Consider the following 24,615-nt stretch of genomic DNA (forward strand, 5'->3'; position numbering starts at 1 on the left):
TTGAATTTTTAGGTTAATTTGAGGAGTACTAATATTTGCTTCTGCTATTAGTCTTTCAATGCGTCATCCAATTTTCCCCATAGAGGTCCTGTATATCTTTCGATCTACTTCCAGGTATTATAAGTCATGCCTGCTGTTCTGAGGTTTCAGGGTGCTGCAGCATGGCCATCATGTTGGGTCCATGCAGTTAAGAAGTACAAGTGCATTTCCCCAGAATCACCTGAGTTTGAAAGGACATTCCTTCTACCAACAGAATCTGTGGACTCGCACAACTCTCAGCAAACTTATCCAACAATTTTGCCACCGTAACACCAACTACTTAAAGACTTTTGACTTACTAGTCTGTGCAACAATATTGGTATGTTTTCTTAACATAGCAGCTGCAGTCTCAGAGAGGGTCACAATTACTTCAAGGGCAAGCTGGCGTTGCATATTATTGAGGCTGGTGTCTCCACACAACTACAAAAAAAGACATACTTGTATATATTTAGTAGTTTATTCACGGAAAATAAGAAACGGAACATTTACCTAAGTATTTAATTTACCTTCAGACTTAGCTGTAAAGTTGCTTCCAAATGAGGACGTAAATACTTTGGAACAGTGTCTGCAATCTCAACAAGGGATTTTAGGACCGAATCATCATTCTGGTAGCATGAGTCATTTACAGCCTAGAAAAGGTGAAATAAATAAGGTCTGTGTTCAAGAGTCACTTTATGATGCCTCATTGGCCAGAACATCAAGAGGCAGACAAAAAAGAAGTACTAGTATTCTTTTTCACTGAGTAATAACTTAGCAATCAACATTATGCAGATATTCTACCTACAACCACATATATATTTTCCTTTTACCTAATGTTAACTATAAACACATAAAGATTGAAACCTAAGTAAAAATTAAAACCAGTGCAACTATAATAACCACAACAACACTTAAGACTGGCAAAGAATTTTTTCATAACCAGAAGGAATCCCTTTTTCTCTGTCCTTCCAATACCCACACATGTAGTAAATACTAGATCCTATGATACATTTAAAGTGTCCAATATCACCCGATTTATTTCTCTTTGATGTCAAGTTTGGTCACTGTGGAATTTAAGTATGCATTTTGTATCTACCTTTGCCTATTTCAGAGTCACAACTCCTAAAAGTTCTAACATTTTACCTTATTCTAAATTCAAAGGAAGAAAAATCTGAAATTAGACTTAAATAATGTGTAACTCAAGACTTGTAGATAAGGGACTTCCCTGGTGGCGCAGTGGTTAAGAATCCACCTGCCAATGCAAGGGACGTGGGTTCGAGCCCTGGTCTGGGATGATCCCACATGCCGCGAAGTAACTAAGCCCGTGAGCCACAACTACTGAGCCTGTGTGCCTAGAGCCCATGCTCTGCAACAAGAGAAGCCACCACAATGAGAAGCCCTCGCACCACAACGAAGAGTAGCCCCCGCTCGCTGCAACTAGAGAAAGCCCGCATGCAGCAACGAAGACCCAACGCTGCCAAAAATAAATAAATAAAATTTAAAAAAAAAGATTTGTAGATAATCAACTACTAAAACAATAGAATGTTTCATCAGTTAATGTTTTGTCATTGACCTAAACTATCTTTTCAGCTTAATAGCACAGGGAAAAAAGTTTCTACTAAGTTCTGGTAATAACTCTATCACATATGAACCTTTAGTTTTAGCTCCCCTAAATCCTCTCTAACCTGGTCCTCAGCAGGGGCACTATTCCTCTCAGGAAGTGCTTCTTGGTTGTCACAGATTGAGGAAATACAAAGGCCAGGGGTACTATATGTCCTACATCTGTGACACAAATGCTTACGAAGAACTCATCTGACTTTCTTATCATGCATCTTGCATGATTATGCCAGACACTTACATAAATGAAAATCTCATTTATAATGATCTGAACCTAGAACCTAACTCACAAATTATTTTTTGCCTGGTTTTAATGTACCATGATGTCCCCACCCCCCGCAAAATGTAAATACTGTATAAATTGAGAAGGAATACATATTTTGTTTTGTCCAGAACGTCACCATTTCTGGAAATCACCAGTTCAAATCACCAACAGTAACAGAAATCATGGTGTTCGAACCGCCGATGATACCTCTGTATCAGTCCACATTTTTAGCTACTGCATTTGTATAGATCACTTAGAAATCACCCAGTCTACTGTGTCTTTGTTGTGGTCAGGCCCTAGCATTTATATGTGGAAAAGTATGCCATTTTATTAGACATTACTTTCTATTTCTTCTTTGTATCCACTTAAGGCCATACATTGATATTTTAAAAACTTGTATGTGTACATGAATTGCTACTATGCATTTCATTTTAAGAAGGACTATGGAAAGTTATAAAATACTTGTTATAAAGGGGGTTTGAGGGCTGACTAGGTTGAGCATAACTACTCTAACTCACCCAAGCTTACTTCACTTTCTGATTGAGGCAGATGTCCTTAAAATAATGGAATCCAATAATGTCAACTAACCATAAACTACTTACTTTATAAGACAAACTGTTACAAGCCCTGTATTTAACAGTAAGGACTGCAGTCCAATTGGGGTTTCAATTGTGCATGATTTCACCACTTACCAACACTGTGACCTTGGGCAAGTTTCTTACCCTCTCCTCCTTAGTTTCTCCTTATGTAAAAATGGGCATTACATTTCATAGGTTATTTGGTTGTTCTAATGGAAATAACCTATGTGATTACATATTCAATAATAAACATAAATTGCTCGTATCATTTGCCTTATAGAAAAAATCTGAAACTAAGAGACCAAAGGTCTGTCAAAGACAAAAGATATTAACTCAACGGGGACAGAGATTTGCATGTTTTGTTCATTGCTGTATCCCCAGCTGGCACATAGTAGGCAACAAATATTTATTGAATAAATGAATGCATTACAGAACTCTGATGAGAATATAAGCAACAGAAAACCACTAAGGATATAATTATCACCTATTCTAAACTGTTTTCTTACCTGTAAGAATCCGGGTAACAAGTCTGCAAAATGTTTGAACAGGGCAACATTATGTTCGTTTGCAAGTATAAATGCAGCGGTAGCTCTAGCAGATAATGTCCTGATCTAAAATGAAGAGAGTAAAAATGCCAAACACGAGAAATTCTTAATAGATGCAAGTTCAAGTTTTCTTACTCAAGATGAAAATTTTCTTTATCAGTAAAACTAGTAGTTATATTTTAAAGTATAAAAGCAAAGACGATCTCCAAACACATAGATTTCTTTCACAAGTTAGGTGCTATATTAAATTAGGTGTTAATATTAACGGAATTGAAATTATTTACCGATGGATGTTCCTGATCTTGCATACACTGAACTAACATCCGTTTGATGACGTCTAAATAGTGCTGCTGTTGATTTCCAAAAATTCCAGGAAAGTTCCTGAAAAAATGATCCAAGGCATGCTTTAAAAACCACATTATAGGGGCTTCCCTGGTGGCGCAGTGGTTAAGAATCCACCTGCCAGTGCAGGGGACATGGGTTCGAGCCCTGGTCCGGTAAGATCCCACATGCCGCGGAGCAACTAAGCCTGTGCGCCACAACTACTGAGCCTGTGCTCTAGAGCCTGCGAGCCACAACTACTGAAGCCCACTTGCCTAGAGCCTGTGCTCTGCAACAAGAGAAGCCACTGCAATGAGAAGCCCGCACACCGCAACAAAGAGTAGCCCCCGCTCGCCACAACTAGAGAAAGTTCGTGCACAGCAATGAAGACCAAACGCAGCCAAAAATAAAATAAATTTATTAAAAAAAAAACTACATTATACATCTAATTACGTGTCTAACTGACTTAAAAGTTTACATTAATCCTTAAGGCTGGACTTCATCTACCCATTTTCCAAGCAATCCTATTTTGGGGTCAGGTGAACAGAAAACAAACACAGTGGAATCAGACTGGGAGTAGAGGCGACCCAGGTGCACACCCATCCCAGCTCTCTGCTTTATCCTTATCACTGTCTCAGGGGGAAGCTGACCTGAAGTGCAGGATGGGACAAGAGCAAGCACAGGGGTTCAGGTGGTAACTGTAATGACCATGCTCACAATCAACTCCCAGCCTTGGTGATCCAGGCAGTCCAAGTTCTGCTCTACTTTAAAGGTGGTAAATAATTAAACTGAATACTTTTACTTAATTCTCCAATTTGGACTACTGATATAAAGATACACTTGACAACTAAAATAGAAAATGGTGTAATATCTAGTCTTAAGGTAGATCTCAAAAAAAATGTATATGGTCTTGATAAGTTATAAATTCAACTGTATATTTTAAATGCAGTAGAACTGTACAGTAGGCCAAACTTTTTAAAATGCAGTTAATCATTTAATTCTAAACTTAGATCATTTACTTATAAATGAGGTTATTAAAATATTATGTTTTTCTAAAGCTTGGTCACAGAAGACCCAGAAGACAGTGGGGATTCACCAGCATTCTTTCTCTGCTTCCAGATGCCATTATTAAAGTGGCTTTCTAAAAGCTACAGCTGGTACTGTGTCAATCTCCTAAGGAAGAAACTGTCCCAGAAATTTTTTCAGAATCATAAAAGACAAAGGAAAGAAATAAAATAGCAGAGAATCCCCGTATACAAAAAAGGATCATAATGGAAAACGAAAAGCTTTGTTCTTTTCAATTTTGCTTCCAACACAAATACAAAGCTTATCTAAAGGCATTATTTAAGGCTAAAAAGTTAAGCTAGACTAAAATAATCAATTGAAATGTGCTTTGGGCACTCATAACATTAAATTTCCCCCCCAAATTAGATCAATGTGTATACCAGAAAATATGAAGGGCAGCTTCCCGCAGTCCCACATTTTGAGAGCTGACTGAATCAAAAAGGAACTTCAGACCTTCAGGCCATTGGTTGTTGCCATCCTCATCTAAAAGGAAAGAAATCCAGGCATAACCTGTGTAAATCAAAACTTCAAAATATCAAGAGTGAATCCTTTCATTTCGTAAGGCTCATTCAAAATATGTGGCTGTAGAAAATGTCACCCGTTCTGTTTTTACAAAAATTCCAATAAAATCAAGTCCTTCCACCATAAACTGGCATTATAAGCTAGTAAAAGCAATTGTGTGCATCTGGGTTACATAAGCACAGACCATCAGCAGTGGTTATTTCTCAGGAGTGGGATCTGGAGAAAAGGAAGCACACTTTTGACTACTGGACTGGTTGAATCTTTCATACGTACTATTTGTTATTAAAGAGTTTAAAAAGCAGGCAAAGCCAATATTTGGTAACAAGTCTTAAAACCAAAATATTTATTACTTGCAAACTGGAGAATGGGAATGGGAATCCCAGAGCTGTGCTCACACTGTGCAGTTTTAAGTACTATAGGATGTTATCAATGTGTTTGTGTTTTAACAAGATTTTAAAATATAGATTTTTGTGATACTTTGTGACAAAAATGAACCACTACAAAATTCTACTGTACAAGTTAAGAGACTCACTGGTTTTACTGTCACAAAGAACTTAAGAGTTATAGAAAATACAGATGAGTTATGCATTAAAAAAAAAAAAAATTTCCCCCCCATTTGCTGAACTTCTCTGAAGTGGGTAGTGTGCTGACAAAAAAATTTATGGAGAGAGCACTTTGAAACATTCTGGAAATGCTTCCATTATTAAGTGATTTTGAGTTAGAAATGATGTAATCTATAAAAATTCCTATCTGCACACTTAAAAAACTTGAAAATAGAACTTCCCTAGTTAAAAAAATTCAAGTTTCTGTGGGTTTAGAACTTACTTAAAATATAAAAATTTAATGTTTCCTATTAGTTTTTAGGAATTTGTTGTATCAGTAAGTTGAATTGAACATCTGCATTACTAGTAGTGGAGATTAAAAAATTGTGTCATAATTTACTAAGCACAACTAGCAAAATTCTCCCAGTTAGCCTTATCTCAGTGAGGTATTCTTTTCAACCTTTAAAAATGCCACCTAAATGAACCAAGTTTAAAATCACATGTATGAATCTGTGAAAAAAAATAACACAGCATATCCAATTATATCATTAATGTTTTTAGTGAGACCAAAAAGAGTTCTGGCTGCAGATAAAATGCATTTTTAGGTGTTTTCATTTACCTTATCCTCTAAAAATATTTCTGGGTATTTAATAATGAACTATAGTAGTATAATAAGCATATGTGCTTAATTCATAAACACAACTTTAACAGCAAAAATCCACCTGGAGGGCTTCCCTGGTGGCGCAGTGGTTGAGAGTCCGCCTGCCGATGCAGGGGACACGGGTTCATGCCCCGGTCCGGGAAGATCCCACATGCCGCGGAGCGGCTGGGCCCGTGAGCCATGGCCGCTAAGCCTGCGCGTCCAGAGCCTGTACTCCACAACGGGAGAGGCCACAACAGTGAGAGGCCTGCATACCGCAAAAAAAAAAAAAAAAAAAAAACCCGCCTGGAGTCCACTGAATTCTATTTCTACTGGCAGGTTTATAAGTTAAACTATGCTTTCAAAACTACAGATTAAGGAGAAAATAAAACTAGAAAATTATTTCTCCACACAGAGAAATAGTTTTGAAGATCAATAGGTAAGTATTAATTACATCTGCATTTCACAAACATCTGTAATTTTTGGCTTTAAATGCAGAATCCATAATCACTCTCATTTCGAACAGAATAAATGATACTCAAGTATTTGTGAGTCTTCCTCCAAGATTCCACTTAAAAAAAAAATAGGGCTTCCCTGGTGGCTCAGTGGTTGAGAGTCCGCCTGCCGATGCAGGGGACATGGGTTCGTGCCCCGGTCCAGGAGGTTCCCACATGCCGCGGAGCAGCTGGGCCCGTGGGCCATGGTCGCTGGGCCTGCGCGTCCGGAGCCTGTGCTCCGCAACGGGGGAGGCCACAACAGTGAGAGGCCCGCATACCGCAAAAAAAAAAAAAAAAAAAAAGATATATGTACTCATTTTGTTCAATAACATAATGATAAACGTATTTGCACACATACCTATCAAATTCCTGGCCAGCTCTGCAGCAATATCACAAATTTTTTTCCTCATGCTAGACTGTGTTTCCATTTGAATAATCATTAGTAGTTCACTCTTGATGGCAGTCTGAACATCAGTGGGAAGAGTTGGATAGACTTCATCAAATGCAGAGGACAAAAGACGTCTTAGGAGAACGGCAGCCATTTGTCTAGCCTATAAATAGGTAACATTGTTAATAACTTGGTGTCTTACTGGAGAAAAAATTTCCAACAAGCTACATTCACTCTGCCATTGATGTACTTTACTATTCTAGTTTTACAATTCATTTCAAAAGTATTTTGTTAAGAGTTTTAAAACAAATAATAGGTAAAATACATAAAAATCTTCCTAATCACATCAGTCTACTGTACAGAAAATGCCACACAAAAGCTATTTGTTTAGAGCTGAGGAAAAGCCTTGAACATATTAGATCTTGAATAGGAACACATATCTTAGCAATGACAAACCTGTCTTTAATTCTTATTTTAAATATATTCTTTGGAGAAAAACAAATCTTAATATAAATCGCAAACCCTATAAAATGCTCTTTTCTTACTTCCCCATCTGGCTCTCATTCTAGTGAATAAAGTACCTTTCCTACTTAATCTTATGCTCCCAGCCTGGCCAATCTTACTGTATCATCGCCCTTTCATTAGCCTCTTAGATAAAGCGCTATCAAATCCATTTATCTGGGACTTCCCTGGTGGCGCAGTGGTTAAGAATCCTCCTGCCAATGCAGGGGACACGTGTTCGAGCCCTGGTCCAGGAAGATCCCACATGCCGTGGAGCAACTAAGCCCATGCGCCACAACCACTGAGCCTGTGCTCTAGAGCCTGTGAGCCACAACTACTGAAGTCCGTGTACCTAGAGCCTGTGCTCCACAACAAAAGAAGCCACTGCAATAAGCCCACGGACCACAACGAAGAGTAGCTCCCGCTCGCCACAACTAGAGAAAGCCCGTGCACAGCAACAAAGACCCAACGCAGCCAAAAATAAATTAATTTAAAAAATCCATTTATCTTTATACTTCATTCATGCAAACAAACATCACAAGTTCCCCATATCTAAAAAGCCCTAATCTCAACAATGTGTATATTCTTATCCCATTTTCAGATTTGTAAAATGTATTTAAATTTGGCACTTTCTGTGTAATATTCATTCAGAGTATCAAAAGAAAAGCTGAGACAAATGCCATTCTAAAATTTTATCATAAAAAGTCAATAAACCATTGAAAATATTAAACCCGATTTTTCATGTTCTTTTTTTCTGGACTGCAGGTACTCATTATCACTATAATTACTTTGAGACTATGACCAACAACAACAAAAAGAATTAAACCATACAAATAAAATTTGCCATTTTTTTCCCTCCATTTACTTCTCACTGAGAAATCTTATTTGAATCACTTCTGGCTGATAGCAAACTTCTTAAAAATTTTAATTTATGCTCTACAAAGGATTCAGAGAGGTTAAACAGTGGTTAAAATTGGTGCAATTCTTCTCACACATACACTGAATCATGAAGATGCTGAGGCTAGTTCATAATCATCTAATTCCTAAGTCAAAGCAGGATCTAAATAGGGTTCAAAATAGGCTTTTAGAAATAAAATTCAATAATTTTCACATTATTCTTGGCTTTAAAACTTGTTTTGCAGCTAACCTGCATCAATCTTCAAGAATTAAAATAGCCAACTATTTTAGAGATTTAAGTTACTTCTATGTTTATCCTCATATTTGACGTTTATTTTGAATTAAAGAAAAACAGTATGTTACAAAGGTGAAGAAGTGCCTTTTGTCACCTGTTTTAAAAAAAACTAGGGCACTTTATTATAGTGTTTTCTAAGTGTTATCAGAAAACACTAAATTGCCAGTTTAAACTGACTAAAAGAAGGCAGGTGTAACATTATATAGGATTTAGTGTGACTTCATTTCCATCATGTGTTAATATAAGCATTTTACATATAGTGTGACTGTTAGCAATGAAGTCTCACTTTACAAATTCTAATGCAATGTTTCGTAGGTGGAGTAAGTTTTCTACACTTGGGTATTTTGATGCCTTTTCCATAAGAGAGGATTTTCAATTAACATTAACTATATACAAGGATATTACTTTTGAGAAAAAGCAGCTAAATGCAGAGAAGCAGTAACAAACTATATATTTGAATTTAGTATAGTAATTTGCTGAAAACCATGATTTTTAAAGGATTGTAGCAAAGTGTGTCTTTGTCCTTACACATCTGTAGCACGTTTTCTTCACCACCCAGAAATAGCTATATGCATAAAAGTTTTAAAGACAAAAAGTATTTTTTCATTTGGCAATACATTAAAACACTGAATGAATTCAATTTCCTCCTCTAGAATGAATTGTTCCAAGGAAGAAAAATTTTTATAGCTACCAAAAAATTAACTTACATTTAATAATTTTTATGTAATCATCTTATATGGAAAAAAAGAAATTCTCATTTTTAATACAGAGTATTTCAAAAAAATTGTAACTCCAAAGTAGCTTTTAACAAAGAATTAAGTTCAGAGTTCTGGTAATATCTATGCAGTAAACAACAGTTCTCATTACCCACTCTGACGACTGTTTGTAAGAAAGTAACATTCAAAGAATTAAAGTAGTACCTCCTCAGCAGCTGTTGTATTTCTGATGGCTTGTAAAAGGAATGTGATCTTCGACTGGCCTGGGATATTCTCATAGGTTTCCTACATGAAAAAGAAAAACAGTAAAGGTTAGAATATCATGTTAGAAAATGTCCTGAGTACACCATTAATAGAACTGAAAGGAAGAGCAGGAAAGATCCATGCATGGGGAGTCAAACAACCTAGGTATGGTGTGAAAGTTTTCTCCTGTGAAAAGAACATACTTTAGACAAGTCAGGAAAGAGGATGCTGAAGAAGTTACTTACCAAGTTCCTTTCCACCTTTGTCTCTTAACTAGATTTTTCTAATGTATGTGCACATTTTCTTACCTTAGGCTCTTCTGTGATTAACAGAACTCAAGGCCTAAGAGAACCAAAAACTTGACCAGCGTTGAGCTACCATGCTGTGAAGTGCTCACTCAATATCCTCTTACATCATGGAAACTGCTTATCTTGTCAACATTTTTTAGACCAAATGATGTAGAATTGGTTCAAGTTACTACTTAACAACCACCAGAGAAATACCCTCAGATGAAGCAAGTCAGAGAAAGGGCAAATATTCAACTTCTTTATGCTACATTTTCTTTCAAGCAAAGATTATACCGAAACCATATTATATACGTAAACAAATGAATATGGTCAGGAGAAAGTTGGCCAGGAAACTTAATATCATTTCAATAAATCTAGACATCTAGGTTTTGTGACTCAGGACACTTCTTTCCTTCTCCAATAATAACGTAAAATGAGAGCAAATTGTTTAACAGTAAAAAAAATTGACGCCAATTAAAAGGTAGATAGAGCGGATCCAAAAATAAGCCCGAAGTATATGATGTCTACAAAAGTAAACTCAAGTGTAGATTCATGTGCATGCATACAATTTCTAACGTCAGTCTTTTAAGGTGGAAAAGTAATCATTATTTTAAGTACACTTGGAATTGTTTTCCAAGAAGCCTCTTAGTAAATATTCTATTCTCATCTATCCACTTGAAGGTTAATAATGTAGATAACATGTTAATTTCTCAGCCGTCTAAATTCAAAGAGCTTGTCTGCTCTGCTACCATCCTCTATAATCTACCTAGTTTCCCTCTAGACAGAGGTGATGAGGACAAGGAAAGGACAACTGTGCTTCTCAGAATCCCTATCTCCCATTTACCTAGTGCTCCGTGGTATCCCTGGGATACTGACAGATAAGAAAATAAAGGCTCAGAAGTTAAATGACTTGCTCAAGGTCACAGACAATAAATAGTAGAAAGAATTCTGTTCTTCCGAGGCCAGCTGTACCCCAAATCTCCCTGACACTGAATGCTCTCTCTGGGTTTCACCTCTGGGGCCTGACTCCACTAAACAACCAGTTCTATTTAGGCAGCGCTATACAGTTTTCAAACTTCTCAAACATAGCTGAATCTGAGGAAGAACACATTTCGGGGAAAGGACAATTCAAAATCTTCTGATGACCTCAAGTCCCCTCTAGTACATAAGCACACAGGAACACAATGCTGAAAACTGCGACAAAAGGTTTTCACAGCTGAGAAGATGGTCTGAATTTACTTATCCAGAAATAATAATTTATGTAAAGATACCTACAAGATGATTGCAAAAATGGTTGTACCTTGAGATTTTTCACTTAATCTTTATCAAAGCAACTCAAAAACCAGCAGTTTTTTTCATTTAAACAAAGTCTCTTACAGTATAATAAAAATGTCTTTTTATTCCTTGTAGCTTAGCCCCTAATGCCCTGTAGATGCTATATATGTTTAACACTTAAATTTCCAGTGGTCTAAATCAAGTTTTGGGGATAAAAAACTCTTCACTAAGATACCAGTCTCAGAAAACTTGCTATAAAGAGTAAGTCAAATAGTAAACTCTATTCCACAACAAATTAAAAGTCAATGGAAGGAGAGTTTAGTATGACATCTGACTCCTGAGAGGGTTCTCCCCATTTGATATGTCCCAGCATGGCAATCCAGATCTAGTATTACATTTACACCATGACACTAGTCAAGGATAAAGTCTGGCAAAAAGAACACAGCCATTAAGTCAAAAGAACAACTTTCTCTTAGCCTAAATAGACTGAGTTCCACAAAGACAGAGATGGTATCTCTTCCTCATGGTATTTCCAGCACCTGGCACACTAGAGTACAGCAAATGCAAAGAATTTTTCTAAGAATATTCCTAGCTCTAGCCCAGGCAGGTTCAATGAATGCTACCAGTGTTATTGCAAATAAAAGTTCATTCCGTTTGATACCACCATACACAATCCCACAATGGAAAGCAGAGTTCACCCCCCAGCCCCAGAAAGGAAAAATGCCAAAATGCACTCATCTCACTCATTCCATAAATATTTATGGCAAGCCTCCATGTATATGGAAATGTAAAGATGGGACAAACAACTTTTACCTAGGAAACACCCTGGTTCCTCAAAAATCAGGTAAAATTTTCAATACATTGACCTCTTTCAATTCAAATCTCATTAATGAAGTGCTGTACTACAATCAATGAGGAACAAGTCAATGGAAAAAACTGGGAATATAAAATCCATGCACGTGATTAGTGATTACTCAAGTTTATGTCATATAAAAATGTCTAGTCATGAATGCCATGGACATTCAACTCTGGAATACCTGTCAATTATCAACGTATTCATGTTAATTATTAAATTTTTAAGACTTACGGGCATTTAAATCATTTCTTCAAATACCAGAAAAAATTTTTTTTTCTTTTTTTGTGGTACGTGGGCCTCTCACCGTTGCGGCCCCTCCCATGGAGGAGCACAGGCTCCGGACGGACACGCAGGCTCAGCGGCCCTGGTTCACGGGCCCAGCCGCTCTGCGGCATGTGGGATCTTCCCGGACCTGGGCACGAACCCGTGTCCCCTGCATCGGCAGGCGGACTCTCAACCACTGAGCCACCAGGGGCGCGTCATTTTTTTTTGTAAAGTTAAAGAGAAAAATCCTTTAAGATTTAATAAAAATAAAATATAAAGCCTACCAAATGGTTTATACAATGGAAAAAGTTTTATAACTTTTTCAAGTTTTGAAGTCATTCAATGATTTCAACAATATATAACAATAAGTCTTTTACTGTACCTGACTTCATATTTGAATATAAAACAAGTCACCTTAGTCAACAGTTTGGTATTTATGTGTCAACTAAGTATTTTTATTTTGACTGAGTAAATTACAAAGATATTTATTGAGCCCTTGACAATTCTTTACTTCAAAAAACAATTCTGTATTTGCTATATCAGACTGTAATACTCAATTTTATTTAGTTTGATCACTTATAAAGGGCTTATTTCGTACGGCAAAAGGGAAAAATGTGGTATTAAGGTATTGTTATGTGCGGCCATTTCTTTTTCAAACATTTTGCTTTCCTGAGAAGCTCTATTTACAGGCCAGATTAGTACTATATTACATGGTGCTAGGGAGCTTCCCCTCAAACATTTACCTTTTTTTCTGTCAAATTAAGAAAATTCTATATTATAGTACTTAGTTTACATATTAATACAGTCCCAGGATATACAATGAAAGTAAAAATATAGTAACTGAATGTTTTCACTCAGAATAAAAAGACTAACAGTACTTATTTTCAATTGTTCTTTATGAGAAAATGTGCTGAATGCTGCTAACCATCCCCAAATTGATGGGAGTGATAAAAGATTTACAACAGGCACCAACCGGAATTCAAGCTAAACCAGACATTGGTATTTAGTTCAATAGAAGAGAGATTCCCCACTAGGCTTGACAATAGAGACTTAAGCAACTGGAGGGAAGAGGGAGAATTAAACTAGCTTACTAATTACAATGCTGTTCTGCTTTGTAACACATGGAAATTTCTATCATGGGTTGGGATTAAGAATTTATTTTGGTGAAAAATTACCTCTAGAGTTAGCAGAAAGCATTAAAATGTTTTTATAGGCTCATCACATCCCTCTGATAGCAGTGCGAGCTGATGCAACTAAAAATGCACATCACTTCTAAGGTACGGACAAATACAACTTTTAAATATTCTACAAATAAACCTGTTAAAGTCTGAAAAGATAATATACATGTACTCCAATGTACAGAATTATTTTTACGAGCAGGACAATGGAAACCTCAACATCCATTCATAGGTGGTTGGTTGAGCATCCATTGCTGCTTTAAAAAAAAACCCTCTTATGTGGCAATTGAAATATACTGAGTGAAAATTCCAAGTCTGCACAACAGGATGCGTACTATAAGCCCATTCATGTAAAAAAAAATCAATGTATACATACACGCCTATAAGGATATTTGCAAGGAAGATTCACAAGACACTTAAAAGTGGTTACCTTTGGGGAATGGCATAAAAAAACTATTTGCAGGGAACTCCCCGGCAGTCCAGTGGTTAGGACTCAGCACTTTCACTGCCATGGCCGGGGTTCAATCCCTGGCTGGGGAACTAAGATCCCACAAGCCGCGCTGCGCAGCCAAAAAGAAACCCAAACTATTTGCAGTTTGAACTTTTACCCTGAATGTGTATAAGAAATGAATTGAAAGTCATTAGGATAAAGTTAATAGTTGTTTAAAGCACTTTTCATTCAGAACTGAACTTCCAGTGTATTTACTTCACGGATCATAAAACCACTAAGCATAAGCAGCAGACCCTCCATCTATTTAAAGTAAGAATGATGTTGTGATTTTAAAAATAACTATAAAAGCTCGTGAATCTAGAAGAGGATTTGTCCCCCAATTTCATTACCTATGTACCAAATAAATTTTTGATCCGTAAGAGTATCTGGCTGAACATCCTTCACTGACTCTTATAAAAAATCTTCAATCACATGGTTGCAAAGAACTCCATATATAATCAACTTTGAGGATAGGGTCTGATAACGCACTTTACAGGAACTGGAAAATTTCTGCCCTTCCCTTGAAGCGTCTCAAATCGCATCTCAGGGCTTAGTATAACAACAGTCTTCTACAGAACCAAGTGCGCCTTACAGCTACACTGGTAAATGAACTTGCAGAGACATTTGAAATACTGTCTCTTGAAACTTTATCTACAGCTCCACATTTTGGAGGTCAGGAGCCAGAGGTTGTTAAAAAAAAAAAAGAGAGAGAGATTCAGGCTAGATTTAGTGAAATTAAAGGCTTAAATATATGGCATTGGCCCAGTTAGACAACGGAAGTCCCAGAACATCCCATTTATGAGACCACAAATCTCTAGAGATCAAACAAAATGTATCCGAAGGATGGGCAAACTAACGGTGCAAGCTGCTTAGAAAGAAATCCTAACGGCAACTTCACAAAACTGGGGGCGGAGGGGGGGAGGGAAATCCGGCTTCTGATGTTAGGAACCAGAACGAGAAAGAGGACTAAATGTAAACAGGTGGAAAGAAGGCGAGAAGGCAAGGCACATTTCAATAGGAAGGGATGGGGAAGCGAGGGGCAGACAGTGTTAAGAGTGAGGGGCAGGAGAGAAGCAGGGGTGACGGGTCAGGGAGCAGCCAGGGTCTGGGGGACCACAGAGCTGGGCAGGGTGGGACCGCAGCTGGAAGGCCGGGGGAGGCGCCCAGAGGGATAAAGCGGGAAAGGGGCGAGGGGAGCCCCGGGGCCCGCCCCACATCCCACACTCCACCCCGCCGCCCGGCTTCCCCATCTGGGCGGGGGCAGCTTGTCAGCAGCGGCCGCACGTGTGCGCGAGCGGCGACGGGGAGGCAACTGGCGCCGCGGCTGCAAGGGCCGGAAGGGCCCGGGGGGCACCGCTGGGAGCCGACGGCCGACTCACACGTGGGCTGCGCGGCCGCCGCCCGCCCGGCCCGGCCTGCGCCGCCGCGGCTGAGCGGCGAAGGCCCAGCGGGCGGCGTCGCGGGAAGGATCGGCGCGCCGGCCGGGGCGCGGAGTCGGGGGCCGGGGGGGGCGAGCTCGGTTACCTCTGCCTGTTTCCGGACCACATTGTCGGGGCTGAGCAGGTTTCCCAGGAGTAGGTAGAACTGTTGCTGCTCCGCCGCGCCGGCCGCCATTGCGCTAGGCGTGAGAGAGAGAAGGAGGGAGGGGAGACAGGAGCCGTGAGGCGCGCTGGCGGGCCGGCGGGAGGGGCGGGGGCGGGCCCAGCGCGAGGACCGGCACCAGCAGCTACACGGGGCTGGGGGGCCGGGCGGGAAAGGGCGGGGCAAAGGGGAAAGGGGAGGACAGGGCGGGGCCTCGCGACCCCTCACCCCACCGGGGCCGCCAGCGCCGGTGCCCCATTGGCCCTGGGTGCGAGGGGCGGGGCCGAGACCGTCTGCTCGCGGGCCGAGCCGATTGGCCACGCACCCTGCAGTGCCGTCACTGGCGGGGCGCGACCGACCGCCCGGCTTGGCGCGGGCGGTGGCGGGGCGGGGACGTGGTGGCTCCTGTGGCCGCGGCTTGCGTCGCGGGGAAAGCGGGAGGAGCCGGCTGGCGGGCCTGGCGGCGGTGAGGGGCGTGAGGCCCGGCTGGGGAGGAGGGGCCAGCTCCGGAGCGCGGGAGATTTCGGCGCCGCGGGCTGGCAAGTCTCCTCCCCTGCTGCCCGGCAGCCCCTCCCTGCGACCCGAGGAGCGGCCCCAGCCCCAGTCCCCCGGCCCCTGGAGCCCTAGACCCCCCACCTCAGAGTGGATTTCAAAATCCACTTCCTACTTTAATTCCACCCCCAGCTCCAGAGATCCCTCCATCAGTCAGACCCTCCGACCTCCCCAAGGGCTATGCCTCAGGCCGCCCCTTCCTCCCACCAGGCTCACCAGTGACTCACCCGGAAGAGGGGTTACTCAGGCCCAGGCCCCCCCGCCAGGCCTACCCACTCCCAGCCCGCTGTCGTCCTCAGTGGCCACGTAGCACACTTGCCTCCCCCTCTTCCCACCCCAGTATCCTAGACTATTCCTTTGAATTCCTTGTTTTGGGGTCCCATTCTTTCAATGATAGAGGAAAGTTAAGACCCCCCCGCCTTTCCTAAAGAAACACAGGCTTGTAGGGTTGATTTCTCAATAAATGTTTGATTCACATCCGTCCTTAGGGGCTCAGAGACCTCGTTTCAACTGAAGTAGACTAATGCATAGATAATACCCCAATCTGCCTTTTCTGGAGCTGCCAAAGGCTGAGGGAGCAGTAGTGTTCCAATCAAAGGGCACTTCTCTTGAGCCCCTACTATGTCCAATGCATTGGGTTAAGGTTGACGGTGGAGAAAATAACACAATTCATTTCTGCCTCAAAAAGACAGTTTCTAGTGAGAAGTTTCCGCTCTGAGTGCGATAGAGACTACTACACTTCCGGCCGCTCATAGTATTTAACTTAGGGAATTCAATTTCCTGTTGACTATTCTGTTGAGGTTCTGGTCTTTGAAGGTCCACTTAAAACGTTTGCTTTTGAATGAATGATAAACCTTGCCTGTACGTTAGAATCCAGGCCACTGTGTCCAGAATCCCTGGGATCCACATGAAATTGTGATTGCCAGCCAAGGTATTGTAAAGGATTCTAACTGATTCGTGGAAAAAACTCCCTTAGAAAGTTTTATCTGTGACAGTGATAGGGTTCTCTATAAGAGGTCTGCCGACCTAGCTTGGTAGATTTGATGTTTCTTAGATGTGACAACTTGTCATTCTCATAATACATTTCTTCAAAGACAGACCATTATGTACATTAATTTGGGGTAGATTTTGTTTTTTTTGTTTGTTTTGTTTTTTTGCAGTTGGCATGTCTGGAGTTTGAGGAGGCTTTATTACCTCACCCAAGGTTATTAAGATTTGGGGGATTACATACTAAAACACCCATTTTAGTGACTAGTTACCAGTGAAGTAAGATGAGTTGCCTACACACTTGCTCAGAGGATGGCCTGATCTAACACCTGTTGTAATATGTGTTTTTATAGGCAATGACTGTGTAGATTACATATATTTGTTAAATAATTCTTAAATAATAGAAATTCTGACATAATTCTATGGATTTGTCTAAATAGGAAGCTTGTTTTTTGATGAGGCAAAAAAGCATAAAATTATTTCAGGCTAGAGACAAAACAAGTTAGTATTAGTGGTGACATCAACTGCTAGAATATGCAGTGACAGCCCATCCTTATTTTAATATTGTAAGCATCTAATCAAAAGGGAAGGAGGAGATTTTTAAGGGTAATGAATAAAGAGATTCCCTAATGGGAGAAATTCCTATAAACTTGGGGTGGATAACAGACATCCTGACAATTGAGACCAGTTTTGGTATCCAGAAAACCTATTAGGTGGGAACTGTCCTTTCAGCAGCAGGCCTGCCTGCCATTTTTGGAGAGTCTGTAATGCTCAGCCTTCTCGGAATTTATTGCACTTGAAACTGATTTCCCATGGAGAGAGTCCTGTTTGTTTTATGAGTGTTCTCTTCCCAAAAGAAAATAGCTTAGATATTGTATAAAGGCAGTTCACAAGAATAGACATTTATTTCCAAAGCAGATTAGATGGTATAAGGTAAAGAACCTTGAACTTGGGTTGAATGGATTTGGGTCTTTAGTTTCTTACTAGTTATGTGAACTTGAGTAGGCACTTAATGTCTTTAAAGCTCAATTTCTCATCTATAAGATGGAATAATAATGGTTGTTAAGGTATGATATTACTAGTCACGAAAGTTCTAACATCAAATTATAATTGGAAATGAAATGGAGGCGCAGAAAACTTTTTAATCCTGCTCACTCCCGATTAGCTGCCTTTGCTTTGGGCGGATTAACTGGGAAAACAGCCAGCTCTTGATGCCTTTCTCTTTAGCTTATGAGACCTCTATTAAGTTCTGGAGGTATATTTGCTAGGTTACAACTCCCTGTACAAAAGGGTGAGGTTGGAAAAATGGAAAACTGCAAGTTTCTCTCAACTGGGACCTGAAATCTAGGTAGTTTAGGATATTTGAAGTTTGTTACAAGGCACTGCACTGTCTGTTTGATCATGATATAATACTACAGGAGGCAAGACTCCTTAATGAGAGAGCATCAGAATCCTCTCTGGCTACTGCTCTTGGCTTTATGGGCTTCCATGTTGATGGGCATGTTCTAGAAATGGGAGGAGGCTGGAGAAATCAGGCCTATAAAACTTCTGTGAAAGCTTCTCTCAGCTGTGGTAGAATTTGGTCTTGCCTGTCATTTCTGGTTTATCGGGTGCTGAATGTAAATAAAGTAAGATTCTCCCAAATGAACACTCTGTAATTTTTTTTAAGTTGCTCCAGGACTCCAAAGAACTACAGTTACTTGTCCTGGTAGTTGTGAGCACATGTACTTTCTGTATCACTACTTATTATGAGGGTCAGTTTACATGGTATAAATGAAAGTATTATAATCTGTAACTGTACACAGATTTAAGGTGATGGTGTTATTTACAGATGTTTGTATTAATAGTTAACATGGTACAAAGAAAAAAGGTTGGCTTTGTTTCCTCATCTGTAAAATGGGAATAATACTTCTTCATAGGAGTGCTGTAAAAGGATAGTATTTGTAAATGCACATAGCATGGTGTCTGCATAGTAGTTACTCGGTAATTGTCAGCTATTATTAGTTAGATGGATTTGGGTGCTAAATAACAAATAGACCTTAAATAAGTAATTACTCTTAAAGCTGCATGTGATATAAATGTGTAATCACAGTTGTGTGTGTATAAAATATAGATGTATATTTTCTATTAGTCTTTCAATTATGCAGAATAAAATAGTATGTGGATGGATTAAAGAATAGTTAATAGACACTGGGCTGATAAAGAAGATTTCTCTTTCCCGTACTGATGTTATCAGTTGCCTAGACAAGAGCCAGCAAAAAAGATGAGAACTGTTGAAAAGTTGTTTACTGAAAATAAAAAAGCTGAACAGTTCACATTTCTTCAGCTGCTTTTTATCAAAATGTTCAAGCCCCTCTCTGGAGCAGTGAGTTTCAGTCAGAGCATGCCAGCCAGGGGTGAGTGAAACCTTATTCCCAAGGGCACTGCACACAATAGGCCCTCAGCAAATTGCTGAATGGAACACAGGCAGGGGAAATTTGGCCTCTGTTCCTTTTGCTCGCTCTCTCATAGTTTTACATACGAAATTCACCGCATGTCTGCGGGTGGTTGGATTCATTTTAGGGAGGCAGTAGAATTTGGAGGCCAGGCTCACAGGCTCCAGAGCCAGCCAGCATGAGAGTTCAAATAATGGCTTCACAACGTACATGCTGCTTGATCTTGCCTAAGTTAATTAACTTTTCTTAGCCCCAGTTTCATCTTCTATGAAACAGAGATAACAGGAGTACCTTTCACCATGTTTTAAAATACCTGGCATAGAGCCTGGCATAGAGCAAACGCTTAATAAATGCTGGCTGTCATTACTAATGCAGATTGGAACCTCCAAAATTTGTAAATTTAATGCTGATTGCACATCTACCTGTTTATTACGTTTTTATACTCGTATTATATAAGCAATGCATAATAATTGCGGTTAAGAAAAAATTTTGGGGTTTGACTTGATCAGCACAGAGGATTTCAAGGCCATTTTCAGCTTTAAATACTACAGTTGCACTGTCCAATGTGGCAGCCACTAGCCATTATGGCTATTGATCATTTGAAATGTGGCTAGTTTGCATTAAGGTGTGCTTTAAGTGTAAATTTCAAAGACAGTAGGAAATTAAGAATCATAATTTTATATTGGTCACATGTAGAAATGATATTATATTAGGTTAAATAAAATATATTATTATATTTACTAATAAGCTATCATTATTAACTATATTAATAAATTTGACTATTTTCTCTTTTTAATATATGGCTACTAGAAACTTTAAAATTTACGTATGTGATTTGCATTTGTAGTTCACATTATATTTTTATTGGACTGTGCTTTCCTAGAGAATAAAATAACCAACTAGCTAAACATAGGTGTCCTGAATACCTTTTTCATTTAGATTTAGGAAGTGACTTGTCACCAAGTGAAAATCAGTTACCTTATAGGGCTTTCCGTTGCTTCCAGTTTTCCGAGTTGAGTCTCAGGGATTTGAAGACATGGTACAGCACTTTCTGAGCGTGTTCCTCGCTTAGGAATTTCCTTTCCCTGCTGGCTGGACATTAAATAGATTTGTGAACCTTTAGAAGGTAAGTAAGACTCCAAATTTGATCCTGTGGAATAAATCCTTATGGGTTAAATCAGGACTGGTTAAGAGATGGGGGAAGGAAGAATATCTTTTATAATTTTGATGTTGATTATTTTCATTTAATGTGGTAAGTGGATTTAAAAACCACAGTTTAGTTTTTAAGTTTAATGTTTTTTCTTAGAACACAAATAGGGTGAAAATAAGAGAATGGAAAAAGATATACACACAAACAGTATCCAAAAGAGAGCTGAAATGACTATATTAATGTCAGACAAAATAAATTTTAAGAAAAAATTGTTGTCAGAGACAAAGGAGGACATTTTATTATGATAAAAGGGTCAATCAATCAGGAAGACTTAACAATTATAAACACATGTACCTATCAACAGAGCCCCAAAATACGTGAAGTAAAACTTGACAGAACTGAAGGGAGAAATTCAACAAAATAGTTGGAGACTTCAATTTCCACTTTCAATAATGGATAGGACCACTAGGCAGAAGATTGACAGGAAATAGAAGACCTAACATATCTATCTGTAAGACACTCCATCCAACGACAGCAGAATATACATTCTTCTCAAGTGCATAGGGAACATTCTCCAGGATAGATCTTATGTTAGACCATAAAACAAGCCTCAGTATGTTTAAAAGGATTGGAATCATATGAAATATGTTCTCCATCCACAGTAAAATGAAATTAGAATTCAAGAACAAAAGGAAATTCACAAGTAAGTGGAAATTAATCATCACCCTCCTAAATAACAAATGGCTTGGAGAAGTCACAAGAGAAATTAGGAAATACTGAGATGAATGAAAATGAAAACATAAGATACCAAAACTTATGGGATGTAGTGAAAGCAGTTCCCATAGGGAAATTCAGAGTTGTAAGCATCTTCATTAAAAAGGACAGACCTCAAATCAATAATCTAATCTAGTTTCTTAGAAACTAGAAAAGGGGCAAACAAAACCTAAAGCAAGCAGAAGAAATAATAAACAAGAAAAGGAAATAAATGAAGTAGGAAATAGAAAAACAATACAGAAAAAAAAAGTTGTTTCTTTGAACACATCAAAAAAAATTGACAAACTTTGGGCTAGAGTGACCAGGAAAAAAGAAGACTCAAATTACTAAAATCAGAAATAAAAGAGGACATCACTACCAAACTTTCAGAAATAAAAAGAATTATAAAGGAATGCTATGAACAATTGTATGCTAACAAATTAGATAACCTAGACGAAATGGGAAAATTCCTAGAAAAATCACAATTTCGAAAGTGAATTCAAGAAATAGAAATCTGAATAGACCTGTAACAAAGAACTGAATAGAATTAATAATTAAAAAGACTTGTCACAAAATTCCAGGACTAGATGTCCTCACTGTAAATGAATGTTCTACCAAACATTCAAAGAAGAGTTAGCACCAATCTTTCTTAAACTCTTCCAAAAATTAGGAGCAGAGTGAACACTTATTTTATGAGGCCAGTGTTAACCTGATACTAAAACCAAAGAAAAATAGCTCAGAAAAACTATGTACAAGGCTTCCCTGGTGGCGCAGTGGTTAAGAATCCACCTGCCAATGCAGGGGGCGCAGGTTCGAGCCCTGGTCCGGGAAGATCCCACATGCCGCAGAGCAACTAAGCCCGTGCGCCACAACTACTGAGCCTGTGCTCCAGAGCCCGCGAGCCACAACTACTGAAGCCCGTGTCCCTAGAGCATGTGCTCCGCAACGAGAAGCCACCGCAATGAGCAGCCCACACACCACAATGAAGAGTAGCCCCCACTCGCTGCAACTAGAGAAAGCCCACGCACAGCAACGAAGATCCAATGCAGCCAAAAACAAATAAAATAAATAAATTAAAAAAAAAGAAAACTACATACCAGTATAAATATTGATGCAAAAATTCTCAACAAAATCATAGAAAATTGAATCCAGCAACATATAAAAAGGATTATATATCATGACCAAGTGGAATTTATCCCAGGAATGCCAGGTTAGTATATAAGAAAATCAATCAATGTAATATACTAATAGAATAAAGTACAAAGATCACATGATCATCTCAGTTGATGCAGAAGAAGTGTTTGACAGAATCCAACACCCTTTCGTGATTAAAAAAAACCCAACAAAACACTCAACAAAATAAGAATAGAAGAAAACTTCCTCAACCTGATAAAAGCCATCCATGAAAAACCCACAGCTAATATCATACTTACTGGGAAAAAAATGAATGCTTTCTTCCTGAGATCAAGAATAAGACAAGAATGTCCATTCTCACAATTTCTTTTCAACATTGTACTGGAGATTCACAGATGACCTGATCTTGTATAGGAAAAAATCCTGATGAATTCACAAAAATGCTATTAGAATAAATAAATTCAGCAAGGTTGCAGGACACAAGATCAATATACAAAAATCCATTATATTTCTATACGCTAGCAATGACCAATCAAAAAAAATGAAATTAAGGAAATCCCATTTATAATAGCATCAAAAAATAATATAATACTCATGAACAAATTTAACAAAAGAAGTAAAACACTTTCATGAAAATCATAAAATATAGCTAAAAGAAATTTATGAAGACCTAGATAAATGGAAAGACATCCCATATGCATGGATTGGAAGACTTAATATTAAGATGGCAATACTCCCCAAATTCATCTATCGATTTAAGGCAACACCTATCAAACTTTCAACTTCTTTTTTTTTTTTTTCAGAAATGGACAAGCTGATCCTAAAATTCGTATGAGTTGCAAGAGACTACAAAGAACCAAAAGAATCTTGAACAAAACAAAATTGGAGGACTCACACCTTGATTTTTAAGCTTACCACAAAGCTACAATAATCAAAACGCTGTGCTACTGGCATAAGGATAGACCCATAGATTAATGAGAATAAATAGAGAATCTAGAAATAAACTTTCTATTTGTGGTCAGTTGATTTTTGACAAGGGTGCTGTGATGGTTAATTTTGTTTCAACCTGCCTAGGCTATGGTGCCCAGTTGTTTGGTCAAACACAGTCTAGATGTTGCTGTGAAGGTATTGTGGATGTAAGTAACATTTACAATTAGTTGATCTAAGTAAAGCCGATTACCCTCCATAAGGTGAGTGAGTCTCATTCAACCAATGGAAGGCCTTGATAGCAAAGACTGAGGTTTACAGAGAAAGAAGCAATTCTGCTTCAAGACTGCAACATAGAAAAACCTGCTGGCTTCCTTTGCAAATTTCAGACTCCAGACTACAAAATCAACTTTTATCTGAATTTCCACATGTTGGCCTGCCCGACGATTTCAGACATGCCAGGCCTAACAATCATGGTACCTAATTCGTTAAAATAAATCTCTCTATAATATATCCTAATGGTTCTTTGGAGAATGCTGATGTATACAGGTACCAAGACCATTCAGTGTGAAAGAACAGTCATTTTAACGAAGGTTGCTGGTATAACTGGATATCCACATGCAAAAGAATGAAGCTGGACTGCTACTTTGCACCGAATACAAATCTCAAAATGAAGCACAAACCTCAATGTGGGAGCTAGAGCTATAACGTTCTCAGAAAAACACATAAGACCAAATCTTCATGGCCTTGGAATTAGCATCGGTTTCTTAGACATGACACTAAAATCACAAAAAGACAAAGGAAAAAAAATAGGAAAATAGGACTAACGTGTGTGCTTCCAAGGAAGCCATCAGGAAAGTGAAAAGACAATCCATAGAATGGGAGAAATATTTGCAAATCAAATATCTGATAAAGGACTTGAATCGGAATGTATAAAGAACTTCTACAATTCTATAGCAAAAAAACAACGCAATTAAAAAACGTCAAAATATTGAATAGACACTTCCTCAAAGAAGATATATGAATACAGATAGCTAATAAGTACATTAAAAGATGCTCAACATCATTAGTTATTAGGGAAATGTAAATCAAAACC

The 24,615-nt window shown here is 38.8% G+C and overlaps 1 protein-coding gene and 1 long non-coding RNA gene across 2 annotated transcripts in view; one reads left to right on the plus strand and one right to left on the minus strand.

Moving 5' to 3' along the window:
- IPO5 (importin 5) overlaps positions 1-15,692 on the minus strand; it is a 41,123-nt gene extending 25,431 nt beyond the window's left edge. The window contains exons 1-8 of the mRNA XM_082675975.1: positions 15,525-15,692; positions 9,612-9,692; positions 6,969-7,161; positions 4,790-4,892; positions 3,308-3,404; positions 2,985-3,089; positions 546-668; positions 339-459 (exon numbers count right to left, since the gene is read on the minus strand). Of these exons, the coding sequence (XP_082532101.1) occupies positions 339-459; positions 546-668; positions 2,985-3,089; positions 3,308-3,404; positions 4,790-4,892; positions 6,969-7,161; positions 9,612-9,692; positions 15,525-15,614 (913 nt within the window). The 5' untranslated portion in view covers positions 15,615-15,692. The remainder of the gene's footprint in view (positions 1-338; positions 460-545; positions 669-2,984; positions 3,090-3,307; positions 3,405-4,789; positions 4,893-6,968; positions 7,162-9,611; positions 9,693-15,524) is intronic.
- Positions 15,693-16,504: 812 nt separating this feature from the next.
- Positions 16,505-23,628, plus strand: LOC309835812. Its single transcript, XR_014298050.1, has 3 exons — positions 16,505-17,064; positions 20,560-20,681; positions 23,396-23,628. It is a non-coding gene; the product is annotated as an uncharacterized lncRNA (long non-coding RNA).
- The last annotated feature ends 987 nt before the right edge of the window (positions 23,629-24,615 follow it).

Source organism: Grampus griseus (genome assembly GCF_964374135.1).
Source record: "Grampus griseus genome assembly, chromosome: 18".
NCBI classification, from domain to species: domain Eukaryota; kingdom Metazoa; phylum Chordata; class Mammalia; order Artiodactyla; family Delphinidae; genus Grampus; species Grampus griseus.